Source organism: Salmo salar, chromosome 16, assembly GCF_965601325.2.
Source record: "Salmo salar chromosome 16, fSalSal1, whole genome shotgun sequence".
Taxonomy (NCBI): domain Eukaryota; kingdom Metazoa; phylum Chordata; class Actinopteri; order Salmoniformes; family Salmonidae; genus Salmo; species Salmo salar.
In genome coordinates this window covers 32,155,406-32,180,354 of record NC_138306.1, presented here as the reverse complement: position 1 = coordinate 32,180,354, position 24,949 = coordinate 32,155,406, and the positions used below count along the sequence as shown (strand labels likewise).

General features: G+C 41.5%; 1 protein-coding gene across 1 annotated transcript; it reads left to right on the top strand.

The window, feature by feature from the left end:
- The first annotated feature begins 6,379 nt into the window (after positions 1 to 6,379).
- On the top strand, positions 6,380 to 19,459 carry LOC106573749 (serine/threonine-protein kinase H1 homolog). Its single transcript, XM_014149083.3, has 3 exons — positions 6,380 to 6,694; positions 8,530 to 9,694; positions 16,269 to 19,459. The coding sequence occupies exons 2-3, from the start codon at positions 8,738 to 8,740 to the stop codon at positions 16,584 to 16,586; spliced, it is 1,275 nt and encodes a 424-aa protein (XP_014004558.1). The 5' UTR covers positions 6,380 to 6,694; positions 8,530 to 8,737; the 3' UTR covers positions 16,587 to 19,459.
- The last annotated feature ends 5,490 nt before the right edge of the window (positions 19,460 to 24,949 follow it).

Sequence of the window (24,949 nt, the reverse complement as noted above, 5' to 3'; positions counted from 1 at the left end):
GTACTGTAGATCGAATTGCACTCAAGAAATGTTCTTCCCTACTATGGGTCATATTAGCGGGCTATCCTGGGGTAAAAACACTTTTAAAAATCCATTACGTACCTTTGACAAAGGGAAAGGGCATCAGAAGATCTTCTAGTTTCAGTTATAGCACAATAAAAATGATCATTACCGCCTACACGGAAATTACGATATGAAACGTTGATTTGAACCTTCTGACCAACTAGTGGGTCAGGCGGCGCCCCACTGTCTGATTCATATCGCGGGATTTCTGATGATTGTTCTCGATTATATGGACTGAATGGTTCTGTATGGGGTGTTTGTTGTCAGCTAGTTTGCAGTGGATTCAGCAGGTTTTATCAAAGAGGATGTTGTTGATAATTTGTTAGCTTCTTCCTTTTCAAGAATAACTTTCAACAAGAAATTGAGTTTCAAATTATCATCATCTGGGGAGTGGAACTGTGTTTTTTTATTGCAGCATGCTTGCTGTTGTTAGCCATCTCTTTGAAAATAACGTATGAGTGTGAAACATTATTGCATTTAAAGTGGAACTGACAGCATTTTAGCAACATGAAATCTTATTAATATCTGTTAATATACACCCCCAGGAAGAACATTACACTTTTTTAAACATTTTCTGACAAGTGACTTCTTAGATATGGTCAATTTCACGTTTTAATAAATTCTTAGAATATTTGGGAATTACGTACACTAAGGCATTTGTGAAAATTCAGTAGCAATATAGAGTAGGAAAGCGGCCGTGCGTTTGGACAATTAATAGACACTGCAGTAAATAAAACCAAATAAAACCATCCAGGATCGGTCTACATAGACAGGTGCGCTATAGCCAATCTGAGCTACTGTAGGCCTTTATACAAACAAGTCATTTGCCACATGGGCCTGCCATCCTTCACTTTGAACTGGACTGTGTGTTTACAGGCAGTTGCAACAGCGTGACTTTAGATCATTAGAACGCAGTCGCCAAAAGCCACAAAATACACCTGAATGGATTTCTGTAAATATGTAAACACCACAGGAGTCCTCTTACATTTGGGAACTTTACAGCCCTATTGATCAAACAACCCTGAAAAGGTAAGCTCTCTCTCCCTCAGCTATGAACATCAAGATCAACAACTAATGCATTGTGATTGTGTAAGCTACTTTGTGCATGATTTCTCTTTTGATAAATTGAGTAATGTATACCTCCACTAAATTACTTTGATACGCATCAGTAGAGATTAAGAAGTGAGTATACGCAATGCCCACTGTAAAAAAAGTTTATACTTGTGTATAGCCTCCACTACCACTGACCCTTTGTGTTTTACAAAGATTGCACTCTCCTATATGAGTGCGCTGGTATTATGGTTGCTGTCCTTTCAGAATCCCGAACCTGTCACACACTGGAGGCCTATAGGTTCGCCACTGCGCAAACATGTCTATAATAGATGTGAAGGCTGTTAAGCTACTGTATTAATGTTTCAAGAAAGGAGTGTATATATTTCGCCTGGGGAAGCGGTTTTATGCGCTGATTGAATGGAGAGTACATATGTATCAGACAGCGAAACAAGACCGAGACACTCTATGAGGTCTCCAGACCTAGTACAACACTGCTTGTATGCTAATGTCTGTCTCCCTTTGTCGAAACCACAATTCCATAACCTCCAAACAACCCAATGGGCTCTGTATCTGTGCATGTGTAATAAAATCAAGTATTGGATTCCTGCTCCACCTCCTCATTCCTCTAACATCCTGACTGATGTACCATAGCGGTAGCAACAGTCCTGAACCTAACTTACAGTCCAACTTAGGTTAATCCTTTTCTTCATGGTCCTTCATCGTGGATAAGACTGCTGTCATGGAAGCAGACAACCTACCAGATGTAGATGTAGCAATCCTCCCCAACACCTTCAAAACACACACAGAACAGAGGTATGAAGAACTCTTCACCCTCTTTCAATACCAGTTACTGCTAGAGATGTTAACAGACATCAAAAGTAACATACGACAAGACCCAGCATGCAAGCAACTACACAATACAGGCAAACAATGCAAGCCTGCAGAAAAATGGCGACCTCCTGGAGTAGCAGGTACAGCGGCCATCACCCCCATCAAGTTCCCATCCCGTTCAGCCTTTGGTTCCTCCAAGCCCCCCCTCATGTGGCCAGCGCACCAAACTCTACCAAGCATCATTCTCTTGCGCCGATCCAGGGAGCCACCAATCTGGCTCCGATCCAGGGAGCCACCAATCTGGCTCCAATCCAGGGAGCCACCAATCAGGCCCTGCTCCAGTGGGCCACCTATCAATGTCCGGTCTAAGATGTCATCCCAGCTCCAGCAACCCCCTTTAGTGGCCAGAGAGCCACGACCTCCTGGCCTTTCTCCTGTGGCAAGAGTGCCACCAACTCCAGGTCTACCATCTCCAGCGTGCCACCTCCGGTCCTCCCCTCTCCAGTGGTCAGCATGCCACGCCCTGGCCTTTCCTCTACAGTGACCAGTGTGCCCTTCAGGCTCCTCTCTTGTGGCAAGTGTGCAACCTCCAAGATGCCCTCTGGTGGCCAGCATGCCAACCCAGGCCTTCCACCTCCAGCTGGCAAGACAAACGCTTCACCTTCCTTCTCCTGTGACCATTGGAGGTTCCGCCCTACGCCGGAACCTCCACCCTTGATGTTTTGTGGGACAGCCAGGGACTATCAACCAACTCTCCCTGCGGCTCCCTGATGGGGTGGCCTTTATAGCCTTAGACCCGGTAACCAAGACTTCCAACCCCATGTCCGCCCAGTGGCTCACCTGCGCCGTCTTCGAATCCATCCCAGACCTTCCATCCACCCTCGGTTCCATGACCCTTCTATAAATAAGGCCTGACCGCTGCGATTTCCCTTCAAAATAAAAGTCCTGCAATGAAGATGGTAAATTGTGCAAACGGTCGAAATTCATAACATTTTGTTAGCAGACTTAGAATTTTGTTTACCAATATCAAAAAAGGAAAAAATGTTAATAGGTTTAATAGCAAAAATAATATTATAGCATTGATTATATTTTTAACAGCGTTAAAAGTAATGTTACTTAGAAGATGATAGCTCCTTGAATCTCTCAATTAATCAGAGACGATTACTGCTGGCAGGCAGCACTGCCACAAAAAAAGATGTTGGCTCTTAGATGGCAATTACTTCACTCTCTCCCGATTCACTAGGGGATACAAGTACTATTACACGTTATAACGTTAGAATTAGACAGTGAGAATGGTGCTAGTCAAGGAAAAATTGAGGACAAATACACTTGACTCTAAAGAATAATCTCAGCTAAAGCCCAAAACATACAAATCAACAACCTAGAAATGTATTGATAAAAGTTACCTTGTCCTAGAGAGATTTAAACCGTTATCAAAACGTCATGCCAGGGTAAGCCTACACGAAACACAGACCTTATTTTAAGTGTTTCTAAAATCCCCTATGGGAAAAATGAATGGTGGAAAAACTATTGGAACCATTTCCCTGTTTGACTGCTAGGTTTTACGGATATTATGACTCATAATGTGGTACTCTATAGGCCGTTGTCATTAAAAAATAATGACAATAACAATAATCTAATGATAATAATATTAATAGTCATACCAATATTAATAATAGTGTTATTATTATCTTTAGAAAGCACATTTAAATTCCATTGTTATTTTTCTGTACGTTGTGTCACAGTAAACGGGGGTCCATTCTACTCAGGAGAACTTCAAGTTGTCAAATCCACAAAGTTTACACCCTTTCAGAGTGGTCAATCAGCTTAAATGCAGTAAATGTTTCACATTGGACATAAATATTGCACCGTACATAATCAATTGTATGTCTATAAAACCAGGGTCCAGTCTATTCACCGGAGTCCGTAGCATACAAAACAAATGAGTCTGAACAAAACGTTTGCTTGGGACCCCTGTACGCTATATCCCTGGACACTATGATACAAATACAGCATTCTACAGGAAAAACTATCGATTGTGTCCATAAAACCAGGGTCCAGTCTGCACTTTTGTGCTGTCTGTCACTTTAAGTCTCTGCTGAATGGCTAGTTCAGGACTATATCATAATTAATTACGAAGGAATAAAGCGGGTCTGGGGAGGGGAGGGGGGGCAGTGCCCCTGTGACAACAATTTTGGACCCCCTTGTGGCCCCCCTAAATGTGGAGTATGAAATAATTTTTACATAACTCATTTTTGCTATCGTTCTTTTTTTACATCCTTTATTAGACAGTGGCAATGATGATAATTATGCCTGCTAATGCCTGCAATGCAGTGAAGAAAACGATATGACAACAATAACGTCTAATGTAACTGGCCCCTCTAACAGTACAACTGCCCCCCCCCCCCCCCCCCCCCCAGTTGAAATGGTCTAGAACCGCCACTGCTTGAAGGAGAGCTTTCCTTGTCAGAGTGTACCCAGAATGCATTGCGTAGTCCATTGACAGTGTGCGTTATTACGATTCCCAATCTCCTGTTACAACCTGGTCTCAACAGTATTTCGTATTGTTCTGTAAGTAAATCGGAGACACTTAATTTCATACGATATGTTACGTTTCGTATGGTGTATATATTATTTGTGGGTATACATCACCCTTTTCATATGATACACTACATGACCAAAAGTATGTGGACACCTGCTCGTCGAACACACGCTCGTTACAAAATCATGGGCATCAATATGGAGTTGGCCCCCCCTTTGCTGCTAAAACAGCCTCCACTCTTCTGGGAAGGCTTTCCACTAGATGTTGGAACATTGCTGTGGGGACTTGCTTCCATTTAGCCACAACAGCATTAGTGAGGTCGGGCACTGATGTTGTGCGATTAGGCCTGGCTCGAAGTCATCGTTCTAATTCATCCCAAAGGTGTTCGATGGGGTTGAGGTCAGGGCTCTGTGAAGGCCATTCAAATGTTTCCACATTGATTTTTGTATGTGCCTCGCTTTGTGCACGGGGGCATTGTCATGCTGAAACAGGAAAAGGCCTTCCCCAGACTGTTGCCACAAAGTTGGAAGCACAGAATCGTCTACAATGTCATTGTATGCTGTCGTCTTAAGATTTCCCTTCACTGGAACTAAGGGGATTTCCCTTCACTGGAACCATGAAAAACAGCTCCAGACCATTATTCCTCCTCCATCAAACTTTACAGTTGGCCCTATGCATTCAGGCAGGTAACGTTCTCCTGCCATCTGCCAAACCCAAATTTGTCTGTCGGACTGCCAAGATGGTGAAGTGTGAATCATCACTCCAGAGAATGTATTTCCACTGCTCCAGAGTCTAGTGGCAGTGGGCTTTACACCACTCCCACCGATGCTTGGCATTGCGCATGGTGATCCATTCTGTGAGCTTGTGTGGCCTACCACTTCACGCCGTTGTAGCTCCTAGACGTTTCCACTTCACAGTAACAGCATATACAGTTGAAGTGGTAGGCCACACAAGCTCACAGAATGGATCACCATGCGCAATGCCAAGCGTCGGCTGGAGTGGTGTAAAGCTCACTCCAGCTAGGCATCTTATTCCATTAGAAATCTGCAGTTTCCAGCTACAATAGTCATTTACAATATTAACAATGTCTACACTATATTTCGGATCAATTTTATGTTATTTTAATGGACAAAAAATGTGCTTTTCTTTCAAAAACAAGGACATTTCTAAGTGACCCCAAACTTTTGAACGGTAGTGTATCTGGCATCTAACCCAGATCTGTAGTGACGCCTATAGCACTGCGATGCAGTGCCTTATGCCTCTGCGCCACTCGGGAGGCCCAGCAGGGCATAAATTACGGTGCCACATTGAAAGTCACTGAGCTCTTCAGTAAGGCCATTCTACTGTCAATGTTTCTCTATGGCGATTGCATGGCTGTGTGCTCGATTTTGTACACAAATTTGTTACATATAATACAAATTGTAATTCGTAACATACAGTATATATGCAAAAGTATGTGGACACACCTTAAAATGTGTGGATTTGGCTATTTCAGCCACACCCGTTGCTGACAGGCTAAACGTATGATATGTTACGAATTCTAGTTAGGTGGCTAACATTAGCTAGCTTGCTAACATTAGCTAGGCTAGGGGTTAGGATTATGTTTAGTAGTTGGCTAAAAGGGTTAAGGTTAGGGTTAGCTAACATGCTAAGTAGTTGCAAAGTAGCTAAAAAGTTGCTAATTATCTAAAATGCTGAAGTTGTCCATGATGAGATTCAAACTCGCAACATTCGGTTGCTAGACGTTGGCGTTATACACCTGACCAGCCACCCTACTTTTGTTTTTGTCTTATGTAACCATACTTTTACATTTCCCGGATTTACTTTAGTATGCTCCGTCTAGTCTATGAGACCAGGCTGCCTCCAAAGTATATCTGAAACAAGCCGAGGAGGTCGTACTTACAAAGAAGTTTACAGGGGAAAAAGGTGGTCCCACAAAAAAAACACAGTTTTATGAAGCAAACTACCGAGCACTTCATTCTGCTGTTTTTCCACCGCCTTTACCCGCGAAATAAAGCCATAAACTTGTTTCAATTTACTCCGAATGTTATCAGAGACAGACGATTGAACAGTATGCTTAATGTTTATTATCAACTGGATTCAACTTTGAAAAACCCGAACCAAAAAAATGGAGAGAACAGCTGAGTCCTGTTGTGGAGTCTTGCTGTCGTATGTATCTAGCTAGCTAACTTGGATATAGCTAAGGTGAGATTTTATGTTGTTTTGATGGTTCAGAGTCCAGAACAATATGAAATGTACTAATACATGGGTATTGTTAGCCAACAGTTTATGATGAAGGATAAATGTCCCTTTTTAAAACATTCGATCAAGATAAAATGGCATGGCTGTCAACTTTCTCACGACCTTTTATCTCGCAAATTGTTTAGATTCCTACCACAAACTTACTATAACAAAACTTTTAGGCCTATAGTTTTAGGTTATGCTACAGAGTAATAGGCAACTATCGTCGGCATTTAGGTTTGCTACATTCATCATGGCCGACAAAGTAACCTTGTTGGCTACACCGCCCCAAATTATACAATGCTGCAACAATGTAACATTTTCTCAAATTGGGATAGATTATAGATTTGATACATGGCGGCGGTTGCCAATGGCACTATTTTCCTAGTTTGCAAGGCCAGTATATGATGTAGTCAGGCCATAGATAGAGATAGAAGACTCTAGTGCCCAGAAGCCGTTTCAGCATGGAGACTTAAACCATTTTGAAGTAGTCAACTGGGTGAGACGCTGGGGCCTTTTTTCAAAAGTCCTGCCTCTCTCCTCCATGACCCCAGAAACGTATAAGTTGTTGAGGAGATGTCAATTCATTAGTAGACGAATGGAAGAGTGTCCTCCCCTCCTCAACAGCCACCTTTCATCGAGGATAAGTCATGTGTATCCTACCAGAGTCCTTTGTGGAAGAGTTTGGAAATCTACCACACTCCCATTGAATTAGCTTTTATTTTGTCGGAGTAGAAAAGCATGCACACATTTAAAACTATAAGTAGCATATTGTTTTTATCAATAAAATGTCTTGCACAACTAATTTGTTTTGATCACTTTACACATTTATTTTGGGATCCACCCCTGTAAATAGACTGTGTACAATTTTCAATGCATCTCAATTGGAAATAGTGCTTTTACATAATGTAGAAACCTAATATGCCACAAATTACTTTTTAATTTCAATGACAGTTATATGTATGAATTGCTTTTTATATTAAACAAATGTATTTACAGGGTTATGTATTAGTTTCTAGGGCACAACGCGCTTCAGAAGTAGCTAGAATTCATATAGGCTGTTTCTCAATAATTTTTTTAAATCAGATTTTCTGGTACTCCTAAATTGTATGTTGTGCTTTTTAATGTTGGGAGCACCAGTGCTACAAATGAAAATTGTACATTTAGAGCCCTGCTCGTGAACAAACCTTCCATAACTGCAGGTGGCAGTAAATCGCCAACCTTGGCTTTATACCTGTTCAAACAACACACTACAGGTGGCAGTATGCACCCTTTCAGTTTGTTTGTCAACTCATTGAAGTAGTAGAAGAAGAAAATGTACTACTTCAAAATTGAGATGGCCTCAATGGCGCTGCCGTGCTCTTACAGATGCTATAGTGGGACAGATCCAATAATGTGATGTCTAAGTCTGAGACAGACCTAAAGCATACATGTAAATTAAGCTGGGGGGGGGGGGGGGGCAGTTGGTGGGATGCCTGAACCGTTATTTAGCCATATGTCAATACATGTATGCAGACTTTCTTATTGACATTCTTGGTATGCCCGATTTTTATTTAGAATGTTTACCAGAGAAGTGTTGATTCTACTAACATAATTCTTGATTTCATTTTTCATGCCACACTTCTCAGTTTAGGTAGGAAATGTGATGCATTTCCACAGCACAGAAAATAGGCCTATATGCTACTAGGCTATATTTGGTCAAATCAGTCATCTTTTAGGGTGTTGAACTTGGTATTGAACAATGATTTATTTAAAATGTATCATAAAAAATATATTTTACTTTGTATTCTTTCTTTCAGAATTTCCCCATTTTCATCAGTCCACTTCTGTGTGGAGAAGCTATTTTCTGAGTGGCCTGCCACACTGATTGCCATTGATAAAGTTGGTTCAGTGGACCACTGCAGCATTTTGTCAAGAGCATTGGCTGTCTGCTGTGTCTTGATGTTCTTCAGTGCCTGCTTGTTACATGGGCGATGAGGATGTCCTGCTGGTCAGGATTGTGATGTGATGGGGTGCAGGACGAGCAAGGTCCTCCCTGAGCCACCTGGAGATGTCCAGCTAGACTTGGTCAAAAAGGTGGAGCCTCCTAAGACCGACATCTACAAACATTTCATCCGAGACGACGGCAGTGGGAGTAAAATGGGAGGGGAGAAAACAGGTTCTCTCTCTCCACAGGCCCAGGCAGCTTTCCCAGCTGCCCGGGCACCCCCGGATACAGGCCAACCAGAGGCCTCAGACCCACGCAGAAACAAGGTAGCCAAGTACAGAGCCAAGTTTGACCCACGCGTCACAGCCAAATATGACATTAAGGCCCTGATAGGTCGCGGTAGCTTCAGCCGGGTGGTGCGAGTGGAGCACAAGAGCACGCGTCAGCCCTACGCCATCAAGATGATCGAGACACGCTATAGAGAGGGGCGTGAGGTATGCGAGTCAGAGCTGTGTGTCCTGCGTCGTGTACGCCACACTAACATCATCCAGCTGATGGAGGTGTTTGAGACAGCTGAGAGAGTGTACATGGTGATGGAGCTGGCTACAGGGGGAGAGCTTTTTGACCGTATCATCGCCCGTGGCTCTTTCACAGAGCGTGATGCTACACGTGTCCTACAGATGGTACTGGACGGGGTCAAGTATCTACATACACTTGGCATCACCCACCGTGACCTCAAGCCTGAGAACCTGCTCTACTATCACCCTGGGGCGGACTCAAAAATTATGATCACTGACTTTGGGCTGGCCAGCACTCGTAAGAAGGGGGATGAGTGCTTGATGAAGACCACTTGTGGGACACCAGAGTACATTGCCCCAGAGATCCTGGTACGGAAGCCATACACTAATGCTGTAGACATGTGGGCTCTGGGTGTCATTTCCTACATTCTGCTGAGTGGAACCATGCCCTTTGAGGATGACAACCGCATGCGCCTCTACCGCCAGATCCTCAAAGGGAAGTACAGTTTCTCTGGAGAGGTAAGCATCTATGACCTCACACACTCTCTTCATCCATTTAGTTTCTGATTCTTACTAATTTGTTGTCCTCTGCTTCTCAATAATTCTACAACCCCTATCGAGCACTCCTCCCTTGATCTGTTGAGTGCACACTAGCTCTCAAAAACCCCTCCTTTTCAGCAGTTACATTCGCTTACGGTTGGCTCCATGTGAACTATAATTCTGATGCTGTGTTTTAACGTTTAGAAACGTCAACAGTCATCCCTTTCAAACTGATTTTCGAAACATATGTTGATATTCGGTTATTTGTTGGTTTTTAATTATTTGAATTCCATTTTTTTTTCTGTGGGATCAATGCACAGTTTATTTTCGAGATAAATCAGATCAAGACGGAACTGTGCGGAATATGGCTGAACGAGGACATGGATAATATACAGTTGGCTGGGTTTTCCGTGCATCAGCAAGACAGAACAGCAACCTCCGGTAAGACGAGGGGTGGTGGTCTGTGTCTATTTGTCAACAACAGCTGCTGCGCAATCTCTAATATTAAGGACGTCTCCACACTATTTACCAAGAGAGTTTTCATCCACATTTTTCGTAGCTGTCTATTTACCACCACAAACTGATGCAGGCACTAAGACCACACTCAACAATGCTGTATAAGGACACAAGCAAACAAGAGAATGCTCACCCAGAAACGGTGCTCCTAGTGGCCAGGGACTTTAAATGCAGGGAAACTTAAATCCGTTTTACCTAATTTCTACCACAGGGTGAATAAAACTCCAGAACATCTTTACTCCACACATAGAGATGTGTACAAAGCTCTCCCTTACCCTACATTTGGCAAATCTGACCATTATTCTATGCTCCTGATTCCTGCTTACAAGCAAAAACTAAAGCAGAAAGTACCAGTGACTCGCTCCATACAGAAGGGGTCTGATGACGCGGATGCTAAGCTAAAGGACTGTTTTGCTAGCACTGACTGGAATATGTTCTGGGATTTATCCGTTGGTATTGATGAGTACACCACATCAGTCACCGATTTCATCAATAAGTTCATTAAAGACGTCGTCCCCACAGTGACTGTCCGTACATATCCTAACCAGAAGCCATGGATTACAGACAACATCCTCACTGTGTTAAAGGTTAGAGCTGCCGCTTTCAAGGAGCGGGACATTAAGACATGGGACATTAAGACATCCCGCTATGCCCTCCAACGAACCATCAAACAGGCAAAGTGTCAACAAAGGACTAAGATTGAATCATACTATAGCGGTTCTGATGCTCGTCGAATGGGGCAGGGCTTGCAAACTATTACAGATTACAAAGGGAAACCCATTTGCGAGCTGCCCAGTGACATGAGCTTACCAGACGAGCTAAATGCCTTCTATGCTCGCTTCGAGGCAAGCAACACAGAACCATGCATGAGAGCACCAGCTGTTCCAGATGAGTGTGTGATCCTTCTCTCTGTAGCCGATGTGAGTAAGACCTTTTTAAACAGGTCAACATTCACAAGACTGCAGGGCCAGATGGATTACCAGGACGCATACTCCAAGCATGCGCACATACCGCCCCAACAGATCCACAGATGACGGAATCTTTATTGCACTCCACACTGCCCTTTCCCACCTGGACAAAATGAACACCTATGTGAGAATGCTGTTTGTTGACTACAGCTCAGCGTTCAACACCATAGTGCCCTCAAAGCTCCTCACTAAGCTAAGGACCCTGGGACTAAACACCTCCCTCTGCAACTGGATCCTGGACTTCCTGACAAGCCGCCCCCAAGTGGTAAGGGTAGCCAACAACATCTGCCACGCTGATCCTCAACACGGGGGCCCCTAAGGGGTGCGTGCTTAGTCCTCTCCTGTAATCCCCATTCACTCACAACTGCGTGGCCACGCACGACTCCAACACCATGGAGTTTCCTGATATCACATCGGTGGTAGTCCTGATCACTGACAACGATGAGACAGCCTACAGGGAGGAAGTCTTAAACCTAGCAATGTGGTGCCAGGACAACAACCTCTCCCTCAACATGAGCAAGACAAAAGAGCTGATCGTGGACTACAGGAAAGAGGGGGCCGAGCACGGCCCCATTCACATCGACGAGCTATAGTGGAGCGGGTCAAGGGCTTCAAGTTCTTTGGCGTCCACATCACTAACAAACTATCATGGTCCTAACACACCAAGACAGTTGTAAAGAGGCCTCAACAATGCCTTTTCCCCCTCAGGAGACTGAAAAGATTTAGCATGGGTCCTCAGATCCTCAAAGTTCTAAAGCTGCACCATCGAGAGCATCCTGACTGGTTGCGTCACCGCTTGGTATGGCAACTGCTCAGCATCTGATTGCAAGGCGCTACAGAGGGTAGTGCGTACGTCACAGTACATCACTGGGGCCGAGCTTACTTTCATCCAGGACCTCTATACCAGGTTGTGTTAGAGGAAGGCCCATAAAATTGTCAGACTCCAACCACCCTAGTCATAGACTGTTCTCTCTGCTACTGCACGGCAAGCGGTACCGTAGTGCCAAGTCTAGGTCCAAAAGAATCCTTAACAGCTTCTACCCCCAAGCCATTTGACTGTAAACAGTTATTCAAATGGCTACCCGGACTATTTGCATTGACACCCTTTTTTACGCTGCTGCTACTCCCTGTTTATTGTCTTTAGTCACTTTACCCCTACCTCCATATACACACACATCTTTTTTTATTGAACCTTTATCTAACTAGGCAAGTCAGTTAAGAACACATTTTTATTTACAATGACTGCCTACACTGGCCAAACCCGGACGACGCTGGGCCAATTGTGCTCCATCCTATGGGACTCCCAATCACAGCCGGTTGTAATACAGCCTGGATTCATATATTACTTCAATTTACGTCAACTAACCTGTACCCCCGCACATTTCTTACCTTATTTTTCAAATTTAGCAAATATTTTCCTCCACATGGAGCCTCTGACCTAGTCCTTTGCTGCTATTAACAACCTCCACTCTTCTGGGAAGGCTTTCACTAGATGCCACGAGCATTAGTGAGGTCGGGCACTGATATTGGGCGATTAGGCCTGGCTCACAATCAGCGTTCCAATTCATCCCAAAGGTGTTCAATGGGGTTGAGATCAGGGCTCTGTGCAGGACAGTCCAGTTTTTCCACACTGATCTCGACAAACCATTTCTGTATGGACCTCACTTTGTGCCCGGGGGCATTGTCATGCTGAAACAGGGAAAAAATCATTTAGACTGTCATTGTATGCTGTAGTGTGCAGATGTTCCTTCACTGGAACTAACAGCCCTAGCCGGAACCATGAAAAACAGCCCCAGACTATTATTCCTCCTCCACCAAACTTTACAGTTGGCACTATGCATTTGGGCAGGTAGTGATGAAGGGGTGTCCACATACTTTTGTATGCATATATGTAGATCATTTACTGCCTACGTTTTTTTTTTTTACTATCTGTTGTTTTATGTAGTGGACCTGTTTTTCAATGCGTTTCTATGGGCTAATAGCAGTAATGCCAAATTCAATGATTTATTTGTTTATACCTTAAGGGGTCTTAAAATTCCAAATCAAATCATTTGGTATGACCATCTTAAAACAATTCCATATGATAAAGTATTTCTTGCTGATATGAAAGATACGTCCTTGTGTTTCCAAAACCGAATCGATTGCGATGCGTTAAAACGTTCTGAACGAGCGTCTGGGATCTTAACAATACTCGCCGACCACTGTTGTTCAATTCATACTGGATGCATTGCATACAGTTGCTAATGTGTTAGCCTGGGTTTCATTTGAATTAAAAACACGTCTATGTGTTTCTGGACTGTGCACAATGCTTTCAACACGACCCCCCCTACGTGACTTTGTGATGTTAGGCTGGAGTTCCTGACAGCAACTGCAGTATGCTCAATGTGTGTGCGCGTAAGGGCCTCCTACTTTGACTCAGACAAGTTCAGCTTCTCTTAGTGGGGGTAACATACATGGGTGTAGCTATGCTTCATTTTATAAAGGCCAAACTTTAATACACATAAGTGAATTTGTCCCAATACTATTTATTGGTCCCCTAAAATGGTACAAAAGTGCTGTAATTTCTAAACGGTTCACCCGATATGGATGAAAATACCCTGAAATGAAAGCTGAGTCTGCACTTTAACCTCACTTTAACCTAATTCTATAATTTCAAATCTAAAGTGCTGGAGTACAGAGCCAAAACCAACAAAACAATGTGTCACAGTCCCAATACATTTGAAGCTCACTGTATAACTATGTTGTATGATTTATGAATGGCAAGGACATATGAGATTGACTTTTCAGTCAGTTCGACACCTTTTATAAGCAAGTCAAGCTTGCTGTTCGTCAGTCAAAGCACAGTAAATAGCCTATGCCCCACCACTCCGTGGCTGCATATGAAACAGGGCAAGGTCCAATGGTAACTTTTTTTCTCGCTGGCCCACTACTGGCTCAGACATGGTGTAGTTCTTACATGCAATGGGGTCATGCAGTGCCTATAGGTTGGCACGCTTTCTCTATATATTTGGTTATTAGGTTATGTATTAAAAAGTATGGATGGGCACGGTTATTCAAATATCCCAACAGACATTAGTATTAATTTTTTAGAGGAAATACAAAATATAGCACTATTGTAACAATGAAAAGGCTTTGTCTAAAATGTAAAACAATTATGTGACATTGCTACATAGCCTACAACAATAGACAGTTACATTCCACATTTTTATAAAACAACAGTTTTATGACAGTTTTTTATGAGTAGCCTACACACGTTTTGCAGGGTGTGGCTTGTTATTGTCGGTCAGTAATTTGCAGCACTACAGTCAGATGCTACATGTGTAGCAAGTTAAGTGGGAGATTTCTAATCAATGCAAAATGGAATTAAAATTCCGGAATTAGATTGGCTAAATGAGAATGTGTAGTCTTCAATGATCAACCAACGGTTAGGCTGTTTTAATGTGAATAGAGTTGTTGTAGACAAGGATTGGGAGTGCAGCAAAATAGCCTCAATTAGCTAGCCTCAATCTAAGATCTAAAGAGGAATCAACTGGCATGGGTTACTAATATAGCTAGGATTATACCTTTGGCTGCTGGACAATAAAATAAAGTTGATTTGAAAACAAATATAACATGAGAAAAATGCTGGTTTCGATGACATATTAAGTGTTTATAAAATAATTCCCTCAACATTAATATGGTCGTATTTTGGCTAGGCTACTTTGAAACAAGGTAAGACGTGCTTCATAAAATGACATAAAACGACCAGGTTTTAAACAAGTTCATGGTTAACTAGTTTCAAAATGCTGACCACCTCCGCTCAGATTCAAGGATGAGTGGTGTGCGGAACAGGCACGGTCCTTCGCTCTCCACTCTTGTGACCCTTTGAGCTGAACGAACTGTGCATCGAGTATGTCGACAGAATCAAGCCTTTAGATGTTAATATTAATTATCTTTTGTTATATTTGTCAAACATGACTGTCGTTTAGCCTATATTTATGTAATTAAAAGTCTCATTAAAGTTTGGCTACATTTTCTGGCGCCTCCCTCATGTCAGCATTGGTTTGGACATAAGTAGGTAAAATACACATAGGCTTTTTATTTATGTAATTTTAACTAGGCTTGTCAGTTAAGAACAAATTCTTATTTACAATGATGGCCTACCCCGTCCAAACCAGGACGACACTGGGCCAATTGTGCACCGCCCTATGGGAATCCCAATCACGGACGGATGTGATACAGCCTGGATTCGAACCAGCAACTGTAGTGACGCCTCTTGCACTGAGATTCAGTGCCTTAGACCGCCACGCCACTCAGGAGCATGAAAAATATACAAAACTATTATTCCAATGTTGGTCTCTGATAAAATTCTGATCAGAGTAATTATTTAATATTGTGATTTTTGTGACATAAAAAAAAGATACAAAATGTACTTGTCCATTTGGACATCTTAAATCTATATTCTTCTTGTCCAACAATGTATTTTACTTGTCCCGGACAAGCGTTATTGACGAGCCCTGTTATGGGACATGGAAATTTATGCTCTATCCCACCGTGTAAAGAAATTCGACTTCTCATACACTCACATACAGAGGTACCGAGAGGCGGGACAGACAGCAGACTTCCCTGTCATTGCTCACTTTGTGACTGATAGGCGCTTGTCCTCCTATCAATAGATCACTAGAAGATGCATATTGTTCATTCTAGCGGGGGAAGGCTCCACATTCTTTTTTCTGACTACCGAATTGAAAAGTAGCGTAGTTAATTTAAGTAGAAAAAGTAGCGAGTCGGCTGTATAGCCAACAGCCGGCGCTAGTGGAAACACTGCGTACAGTATAGCAATGTTCAACCGCAGCTGCTTTACATTCTGCTGCCCTCTTGTATGTATTGTTCGTTATAGTTATGTCCCAAAATTCAGCAGGTATCCACAAGTGTGCTAGAAAAATGGACTCTGCCACTTGATTACTTTCACTGAAAATGGATTTGACCCCCCCACTAGTGCATCATATAAAGCCTTAATTTAAACCATTACAAATTTTGCAGTTCCTCAACATTTAAAGCTATTTTTCCGTCTCTTCCTCCCTGCTCAGCCATGGCCCAGTGTGTCCAACCTGGCGAAGGACTTCATTGACCGTGTGCTGACAGTGGACCCCAGCGAGAGGTTGACTGCAGGCCAGGCTCTGAAGCACCCCTGGGTCGTCAGCATGGCTGCTTCATCCTCCATGAAGAACCTGCAGCGCTCTATCTCCCAGAACCTCCTGAAGAGGGCCTCGTCACGCTGCCACAGCACCAAGTCTGCCCAGTCCACACGCTCCAGCCGCTCCACCAAGTCCAACAAGGCCCGTCGTGCTCGGGAGAAAGAGCTGCGTGAGCTCAACCGCCGCTACCAACAACAATACAATGGCTGAGTAATAGTTACATGGGCTGTAATTTTGACAAACTCGTAATGTTGCGTGTCTCATTGAGACCACAAGCAGGGACTTATCAGCAGCGGCCTAGAACAGCACTTCAGCTCAGTAATAACTTCAACATCCATCCTAGGCCATTGTGCCACTGAGGCAGCAAACAAAACATCCTCAGATTTCACTATTATTCATAGATTCCTATTTCCTCATGTTTCTTTCCTGTCCTTGTGTGTCTCCTCATATTTATTTATTGTTGTCATGATTATATTGTTTCCGTAGAAATGGTCACTTGAAGCTGTCCATCTAAACGGATCTGTTGAACAGAATTCAAGGTAATGAAGGTTTAGGAAGGGCTGTTAAAATGCTGTTCCAACACTCATTCCTGATTATTTGCTGTGAATTTATTATGTTACAAGAACAGTGCTTGCTTTGGTGGAGATCTATATCTGATTATATCTTGATGTGGACAAAAAATACAATGATACTTTGTGCTAAAACACAAGTATGTCAATGAAGGCCAAAATAAACATTTATTTATTTAATTTTGGTTTAGACGTCAAGTATATCCAATCTTATTGTATCCCGACCAGTTGCTTTCATGGATTGCAAATTAAGTCTCTTTCTTACCAGGATTCAGTTTTTATAACCTGTCCATTCATGATTCTTTCCCCTATTCGTTCTGGGATTCTTTTTTAACTGTGAGCTTGAAAGGCTGAGGGAGGTTGACTGGAAACTAAATAAGGACGGATGATCCAGTGCTTTTGTATCGATGTCATGATGAGGATTGATTAGGCTCAAACCTAGTCCTGTCTCTGCACTCTCCTCCTCCTGCTATACTGTCTGAGATGGACAGCCTTGTTGTAATGAAGTATACACGTCAAGTGATGTGTAATTTAACAAACTGATGGAGAATGGATCAAATAAATGTCTTAACTGATGGAGAATAGTCCAATGGTTGAAAGCTCAGTATTCATTTAATTTGTTGTATTAAATATTTCTTTCCAATTTGTTCTGAGTAATGCAGACATGTCATGTTTGTACTGTATTTTTTATTTTTTCCAAATATTTTTATTGAACAAACCGTGTAGTTTGACAACAACTAAATGTGTGCTGTGGTGGAAGCTTTGCCAGTCTTAGAGCCCACAGATGACTGTTGGGAGGAGAGACCAATTCAAATCTGGCCTTTCTGCACTATTGTCAAGTCCTAATCAAGAAAAATGACCATGAAATTATAGGCTTGAAAATAAATCTTATAAGTATTGCTTTAGTCTTTTAAATGAAACTCTTCAATGTTTCAGAGGTTTTATTATTTTGGGTGTACCTTGTTATAGCCTGTGAATGCACTTATTTAAGTGGTGGTTCAAGGGCCTGATCTCATTTAACCTACAGTACCATTTTGAGGGGTCATCCAATAGTGTTTTGAAGCGATTAAAAAAAATACTTATACCTCTGGTTTTTGTTGACAGGCTTAGTTGTAGGTTTTGTATATTAATTACACATGCTCTTGTTAGTTAGCTCCTTTTGTAGTTATCTTTTTGTACTCCCCAACCAAGACACCCATAGTAAGCGATTGGTTTGATGTTGTCATATACAGTATGTACTTTTGAGCAATTTCCGGTGAGAAGCGCTGGTATTTTAAAGTGAATTTTTCAAAGATACTGGAAATCCAACAGAGCCGTATCAGCTTACCTCAATCTCTCGTTTGGTAATTCTATAATGTTACATTATTCTCCATCTTCACTCAGTCGGTCCTACTGCTGTTATTGTTTTTATTATTGTTGCATAGTAATGTGCAGTGGTGTCTTCCCCCCCACATACTTGGCCAACTGCACCCTCCCCCCTTTTGTCCTCTGAACAGACTCAATTTGTCAAGGCATGGCCTCTAAAAGGTGTTGAAAGCATTCCACAGAGATGCTGGCCCATGTTGACTCCAATGCTTCCCACAGTTGTGTCAAGGTGGCTGGGTGTCCTTTGGGTGGTGGACCATTCTTGATACACAAGGGAAACTGTTGAGCATGAAAAACCCGGCAGCGTTGCGGTTCTTGACACAAACCAGTGCGCCTGGCACCTACTACCATACCCTGTTCAAAGGCACTTACATTTTTTGTCATGCTCATTCACCCTCTGAATGGCACACATATACAGTCCATGTCTCAATTGTCTCAAGGCTTCAAAATCCTTCTTTAACCTGTCTCCTCCCCTTCATCTACACCAATTTAAGTGGATTTAGCAAGTGTCATCAATAAGGGATCATAGCATTCACCTGGTCAGTCTGTAATGGAAAGAGCAGGTGTTCATAATGTTTTGTACACTCAGTGTATGTGATATGAAGCATACATTTGTAGCATGCATTTTCAACCCCACATAACTAATAATGCCATGGTTTCAGTCAATTGTTGATTGATTGTTTTTGAAACATTAATGCCTTTTATTTTTAACAAAGGTTTGGTTTTAATGCAAACGTGGAATTCAAAATTCCTTTTACATCCTGAAAAAACAATGTCTAGGCCTGAAGAGGATAGATTAGATTTTTTTAAATGGAGCAAATTGTAAAGTGTGCAATGTGTGCCAAGTCAATGATTAACCAAATAGTATTTGCAAGCGATTTTGCGGAATGTAAACATATTTTCCCGAAAGTGTTTCCTTTCACCTGTTCTATCTGTATGACACATGCTGTTGTCTTTTTCTGAAGTAGCCAATTGAACACTGTTTCCTGAATGCAATTGGTTTTTATGTCTTTTTTTATGTTGTTCATTTGTGTTTAAATGAGTGATAACACAATGATTCTTGTACATTAACTTTTTTTAAATGGTGAACTGGTTCAGTGAGTCATGTTTTATTTGAATGTGCCAAATAAACAAACTCAAACCTGACAACTTTTTTTGTACTAATTTAAAATAAAGTTTCAGCTCTAATGATCATTCTTAGTGATACATCCTTTCAAAAAGTACCAGCCATATGTTCATACCAATTTGAAAGGAAAGATACCTTTTTTTTCACTGTGTATCATATGCTTTGTCATGTTTCCCAGTGTTTTGATGGATTTGGCATCATTATGGTCTTTCCCCTATGTGAGCCCTATGCATTTTTTGTTTGGAAGTCCTAGTAAAATACACTACATGACCAAAAGTATGTGGACACCTGCTTGTCGAACATCTCATTCCAAAATCATGGGCATTAATATGGAGTTGGTCCCCCCCCCTTTTCTGCTATAACAGCCTCCACTCTGGGAAGGCTTTCCACTAGATGTTTGAACATTGCTGCGGAGACGTGCTTCCATTCAGCCACGAGCGTTAGTGAGGTTGGGCACTGATGTTGGGCGATTAGACCTGGTTCGCGGTCGGCGTTCCAATTCATCCCAAAGGTGTTTGATGGGGTTGAGATCAGGGCTCTGTGCAGGCCAGTCAAATTCTTCCACACCAATCTTGACAAACCATTTCTGTATAGACCTTGCATTGTGCCCGGGGGCATAGTTATGCTGAAATAGGAAAGGGCCTTCCCCAAACTACTGTTGCCACGAAGTTGGAAGCACAGAATCGTCTAGAATGTAATTTTATGCTGTAGCGTTAAGATTTCCCTTCACTGGAACTAAGGGGCCTAGCCCGAACCATAAAAAACAGCCCCAGACCATTATTCCTCCTCCACCAAACTTTAAAGTTGCCACTATGCATTCGGGCTGGTAGCTTTCTCCTGGCATCCGCCAAACCCAGATTTGTCCGTCGGACTGCCAGATGGTGAAGCGTGATTCATCACTCCAGAAAACGTATTTCCACTGCTCCAGAGTTCAATGGCGGCGAGCTTTACACCACTCCAGCCGCCGCTTGGCATTGGGCATGGTGATCTTAGGCTTGTGTGCGGCTACTCTGCCATGGAAACCCATTTCATGAAGCTCCCGACGAACAGTTCTTGTGCTGAAGTTGCTTCCAGAGGTAGTTTGGAACTTGGTAGGGAGTGTTGCAACTGAGTACAGACGATTTTTATGCGCTACGCGCTTCAGCACTTGGGGTTCCCATTCTGTGAGCTTGTGTGGCCTACCACTTCGCGGCTTAGCCATTGTTGCTCCTAGACGTTTGCACTTCACAATAACAGAACTTACAGTTGACCCGGGGCAGCTCTATCAGGTCAGCAATTTGACGAACTGACTTGTTTGAAAGGTGGCATCCTATGACTGTGCCACATTGAAAGTCACTGAGCTCTTCAGTACGGGCCATTCTACTGCCAGTGTTTGTTAATGGAGGTTGCATGGCTGTGCCCTCGATTCTATACACCTGTCAATCCACTCATTTGAAGGGGTGCCCACATACTTTTGTATACACAGTATAGTGTATATGCCACCAATATGACAAAAGGGTTTTGCTGCAATGTACTATTACGTTTTTTCCGTATTTGTGGGTCTTGCTACCTGCTTAATTCAATTACCTGAGAATTGTAAATACTTTTCACAGACACCAGGTTCTGTTTTCATTTATCCAGTTGTGTTGATGGGTATCGTATTTGGTAAAGATATTTTACAAGTCTATTTTACAAACGGGCTCCACCACAGTCAATAGGCTCCTGCTGCTTACAGTGCAGGAAATTGAGCCACTGGTGTGTTTAAAGAGGACAGACTACAGACTCTGGTAACTTGTTATTCAACAACCCTGTCCTTAGATAGCCTTCTAATCAGGTCAGATTTAACACCTACTGTCTCTTACTCAATTCCAATCCATGCACTATTGAGAGAATTCTGTCTAGCTACATCACCGTCTGGTACAACAACTACACGCCCTCGACCATAAGGCTCTACAGATAGTGGTGCGGACGGCCCAGCACAGCCATCGAGGACATCTACATCAGGCAGTGTCTGAGGAGGGCCAGGAAAATCTGCAAAGACTTCAGCCACCCCAGCCATGGACTGTTCTGCCCGCTACTGTCTGGCAAGCGGTACCGGAGCATCAGGTCTCAAACTAACAGGCTCTGAGACAGCTTCTACTTCCAAGCAATAGGACTATGAACAGCTCATCAAGAGCTGACTACCTACACCTATCTGTACTGACTCTACCTGCACTGACTATATACACACTACCCACACATCCACAAACACATATACTGATACTCCCGCACCCCTCTACACACACACGACTACATTACACAAATGCCACCAGTATCCCTTTCATTGACTGGTACTGATACTGACCTTGTATATAGTGTATATTCTAACATGTATTTATTGTATTCTCATGTGTACATTTTAATTATTGTGTGTATTTCTTTTATATGACTTAGTATAACTGGATTGTTGAGGATCATTGCATCTAAAAATCCAAGATGCTGTGAAATTGTGAAACTGTGCTTTTATCTCATTTACCAGTTGCTGTGAATAATGCCGTATGTTAACTTGATAGACTAGTGTTGAAGTAGTTTAAATGTAGCCAATAAATCATTTCGATACAGTGTATCTGTATGTGATGGTGGTGGACTCTGCATTCTGCATCCCTGATCCCATCGAATATGCATAAATAGTATACAGCTGCAGCCCCGCAGCAGCCTGTGACTAAAACTAGCCTGTCCCGAATATCATGGATATATTGGAACTAGTGGATATATGGAGGCTTAAATAACCTGACCTAGTGAGATATACATGGCGGAGGCTCAATCAAGCTAGTCATCTTGACTACTTTCTTATGTCATTCTCGCTGGTATCAAAAGTTTAAAAGTGTTAATAGGGGACAAAATGCGGTTGGACCATCACATAATTGGCATATACATTACTCTTACAGAATTTTCACATGGGAGAGGATATTGAAAATGTAATCAAAGCCTATTGGATGATAACTTGTTTTTAACTAACACATAAGAATTTATAACTGACTTTTTCCCAACATAATATAGGTACAGCAGATCCCCTTATTGTATGGGACAAATGTGCCTTTAGAGGCCATGCAATTCAATACTCATCTTTAAAACAAAAGCAATTTAGGTCAAAAGAGTTCATATTAACAAAAGAAATAGAAGAACTAACAGTACAGATACAGTAGATAGCAATAAAAACTGTGCCATAGAGGCACAGAATAAGTTAAGAGGAAAAACTAAAAGAAATGGAGGAACTTATTCAAGAAAGATCAAGTGTAATATCTTATTAAAATAAAACGAACTGGATGGAATATGGGGAAAAATGCACCAAATAGTTTTTTAATCTTCAACAAAGATATGGCACCCAAAAATTATTTATTGAAACTTGTTACAAATGATGGAGTCACTCATGATTCACCAAACAATATTTTGAAAGAGTACTTTAAGCATATGTTTTTCGTGAATTGTATGGATTTTTTTCTATTTATAATGTAAAATTAATAGCTGTACAGAAAGACTCATGTGAAGGCCAAATTACAGAGGAGGAACTTCCTGATGCAATTAAAGCCTTTAAGCCCAGGAAAACTCCAGGCATACAAGTTGAGGTATTCCAAACCTTTTTTGATATATTCAGAGGACCGTTATTAGCATTTTAACCACTCCTATAAACATTTTAGATGATCAGATACTCAACAAGAAGGTCTGACTTCATTACTACTGAAACCAGACCCAAGTGGTAAATATAAAGACTCAGTCCATTGAAAAAATTTCAGGCCCCTTACACTTCAGTGTAGTGATGCAAAAATTCTGGCAAAACGCATAGCGCATGGAATTAAAAAGGTACAGTATTGTCGGATATTATTCATCTTAATCAGGCAGGTTTTTTTTTTACATGGACGATACATTGGAGATAATATAAGACAAGTACTGGAAACAATAGAACACTATGAAAAATCCGGGAAACCAGGCCTAGTATTCATAGCTGACTTTGAAAAGGCTTTTGATAAAGTACAACTGGAGTTTATTTATAAATGTCTGGAATATTTCAAATTTGGAGTTATGTATAGTAACCCTAGATGTAAAATATTAGTATTCAACTGTCAAGAGGAGTAAAACAAGGTTGTCCACTATCGGCATATATATTTATTATGGCCATCGATATGTTAGCTATTAAACTCAGATCTAACAATAATATCAAGAGGCTAGAAATCCAGGGCTTAAAAACAAAGGTGCCATTGTACGCTGATGATTCATGTTTTCTTTTAAATCCACAATTTGTATCCTCCCACAGCCTCATAGAGTATATAGATACCTTTTCTAATGGCTCTGGATTACAACAAAATTATACTAAGTGTACTATATTACATATTGGATCACAAAAAAATACTACTTTTACATTACCATGTAGTGTACCAATAAAATGGTCTGACAGTGATGTGGAAATACTCTGTATTCATATTCCAAAAGAAAGAAATTATCTCACTACAATACATTTTAATAGAAAGTTTGATAACATCTTGCTACCGTGGAAAGGAAAATACCTGTTTATTTGTGGAAAAATCACCCTGATTACCTCTTTGGTCATATCCCAGTTAACCTATTTGCTTATGGCCTTGCCTACACCTAGCAACTTGTTTTTTAAATTATATTTGGAATGGCAAGCCAGACAAAATTAAACGGGCCCATTTATGTAATGAATATGAGTTCGGAGAGTAGAAATTATTACATATTAAAGCATTAGACCTCTCACTAAAGGCTTCAGTCATACAAAAATTATACTTTATAACTTTTGTAGCATATTAGTAAGAATGTCTCAACCCTTGTTCAAGAATGACCTTTTTTCCTCTATTCAGATTGGAACCTCTCACTTTCGATTATTTCAAAATGAAATAATCTCCAAAATAACACTATTTTTAAAACAAGCCATAGAAAGTCAGTTGCAATTTCAGTTTAATCCACCAGAAAATACAGAACAAATAATACAACAAATATTATGGTTAAACTCAAATATACTACTTGATTAAAAAAATATACTTTTTTTTAGAAAATAATCTTTTAAATGATATCATAAATAGGACTGGTGGACTTATGTCACACATGCAGCTCACAAAAATAAATGGAAATGTCTGCTCTACCCAAAATTACAAGCAGCTAATTGCAGCATTACCGCAAAAATGGAAGATGCAAAAGGAAGGGAGAAAAAGTAAGAAACTTGTCTGTTGGCCCTGCATTAAAGACCAAAATTGGTTAAAGAAAATAATGATAAATAAAAAAAGTATACCAGTTTCATTTAAGGACCAAAAAATGTACAGCTGTGAAATATAAAGCGTGCGCAGACCAGCTGGCTGGTGTGTTTATGAACATATTCAATCGCTCCCTATCCTAGTCTGTTGTCCCCACATGCTTCAAGATGGCTACCATTGTTCCTGTACCCAAGAAGGCAAAGATAACTGAACTAAATTACTTCCGCCCCATACAGTTTCACTCACTTCTGTCATCATGAAGTGCTTTGAGAGACTAGTCGAGGGTCATAT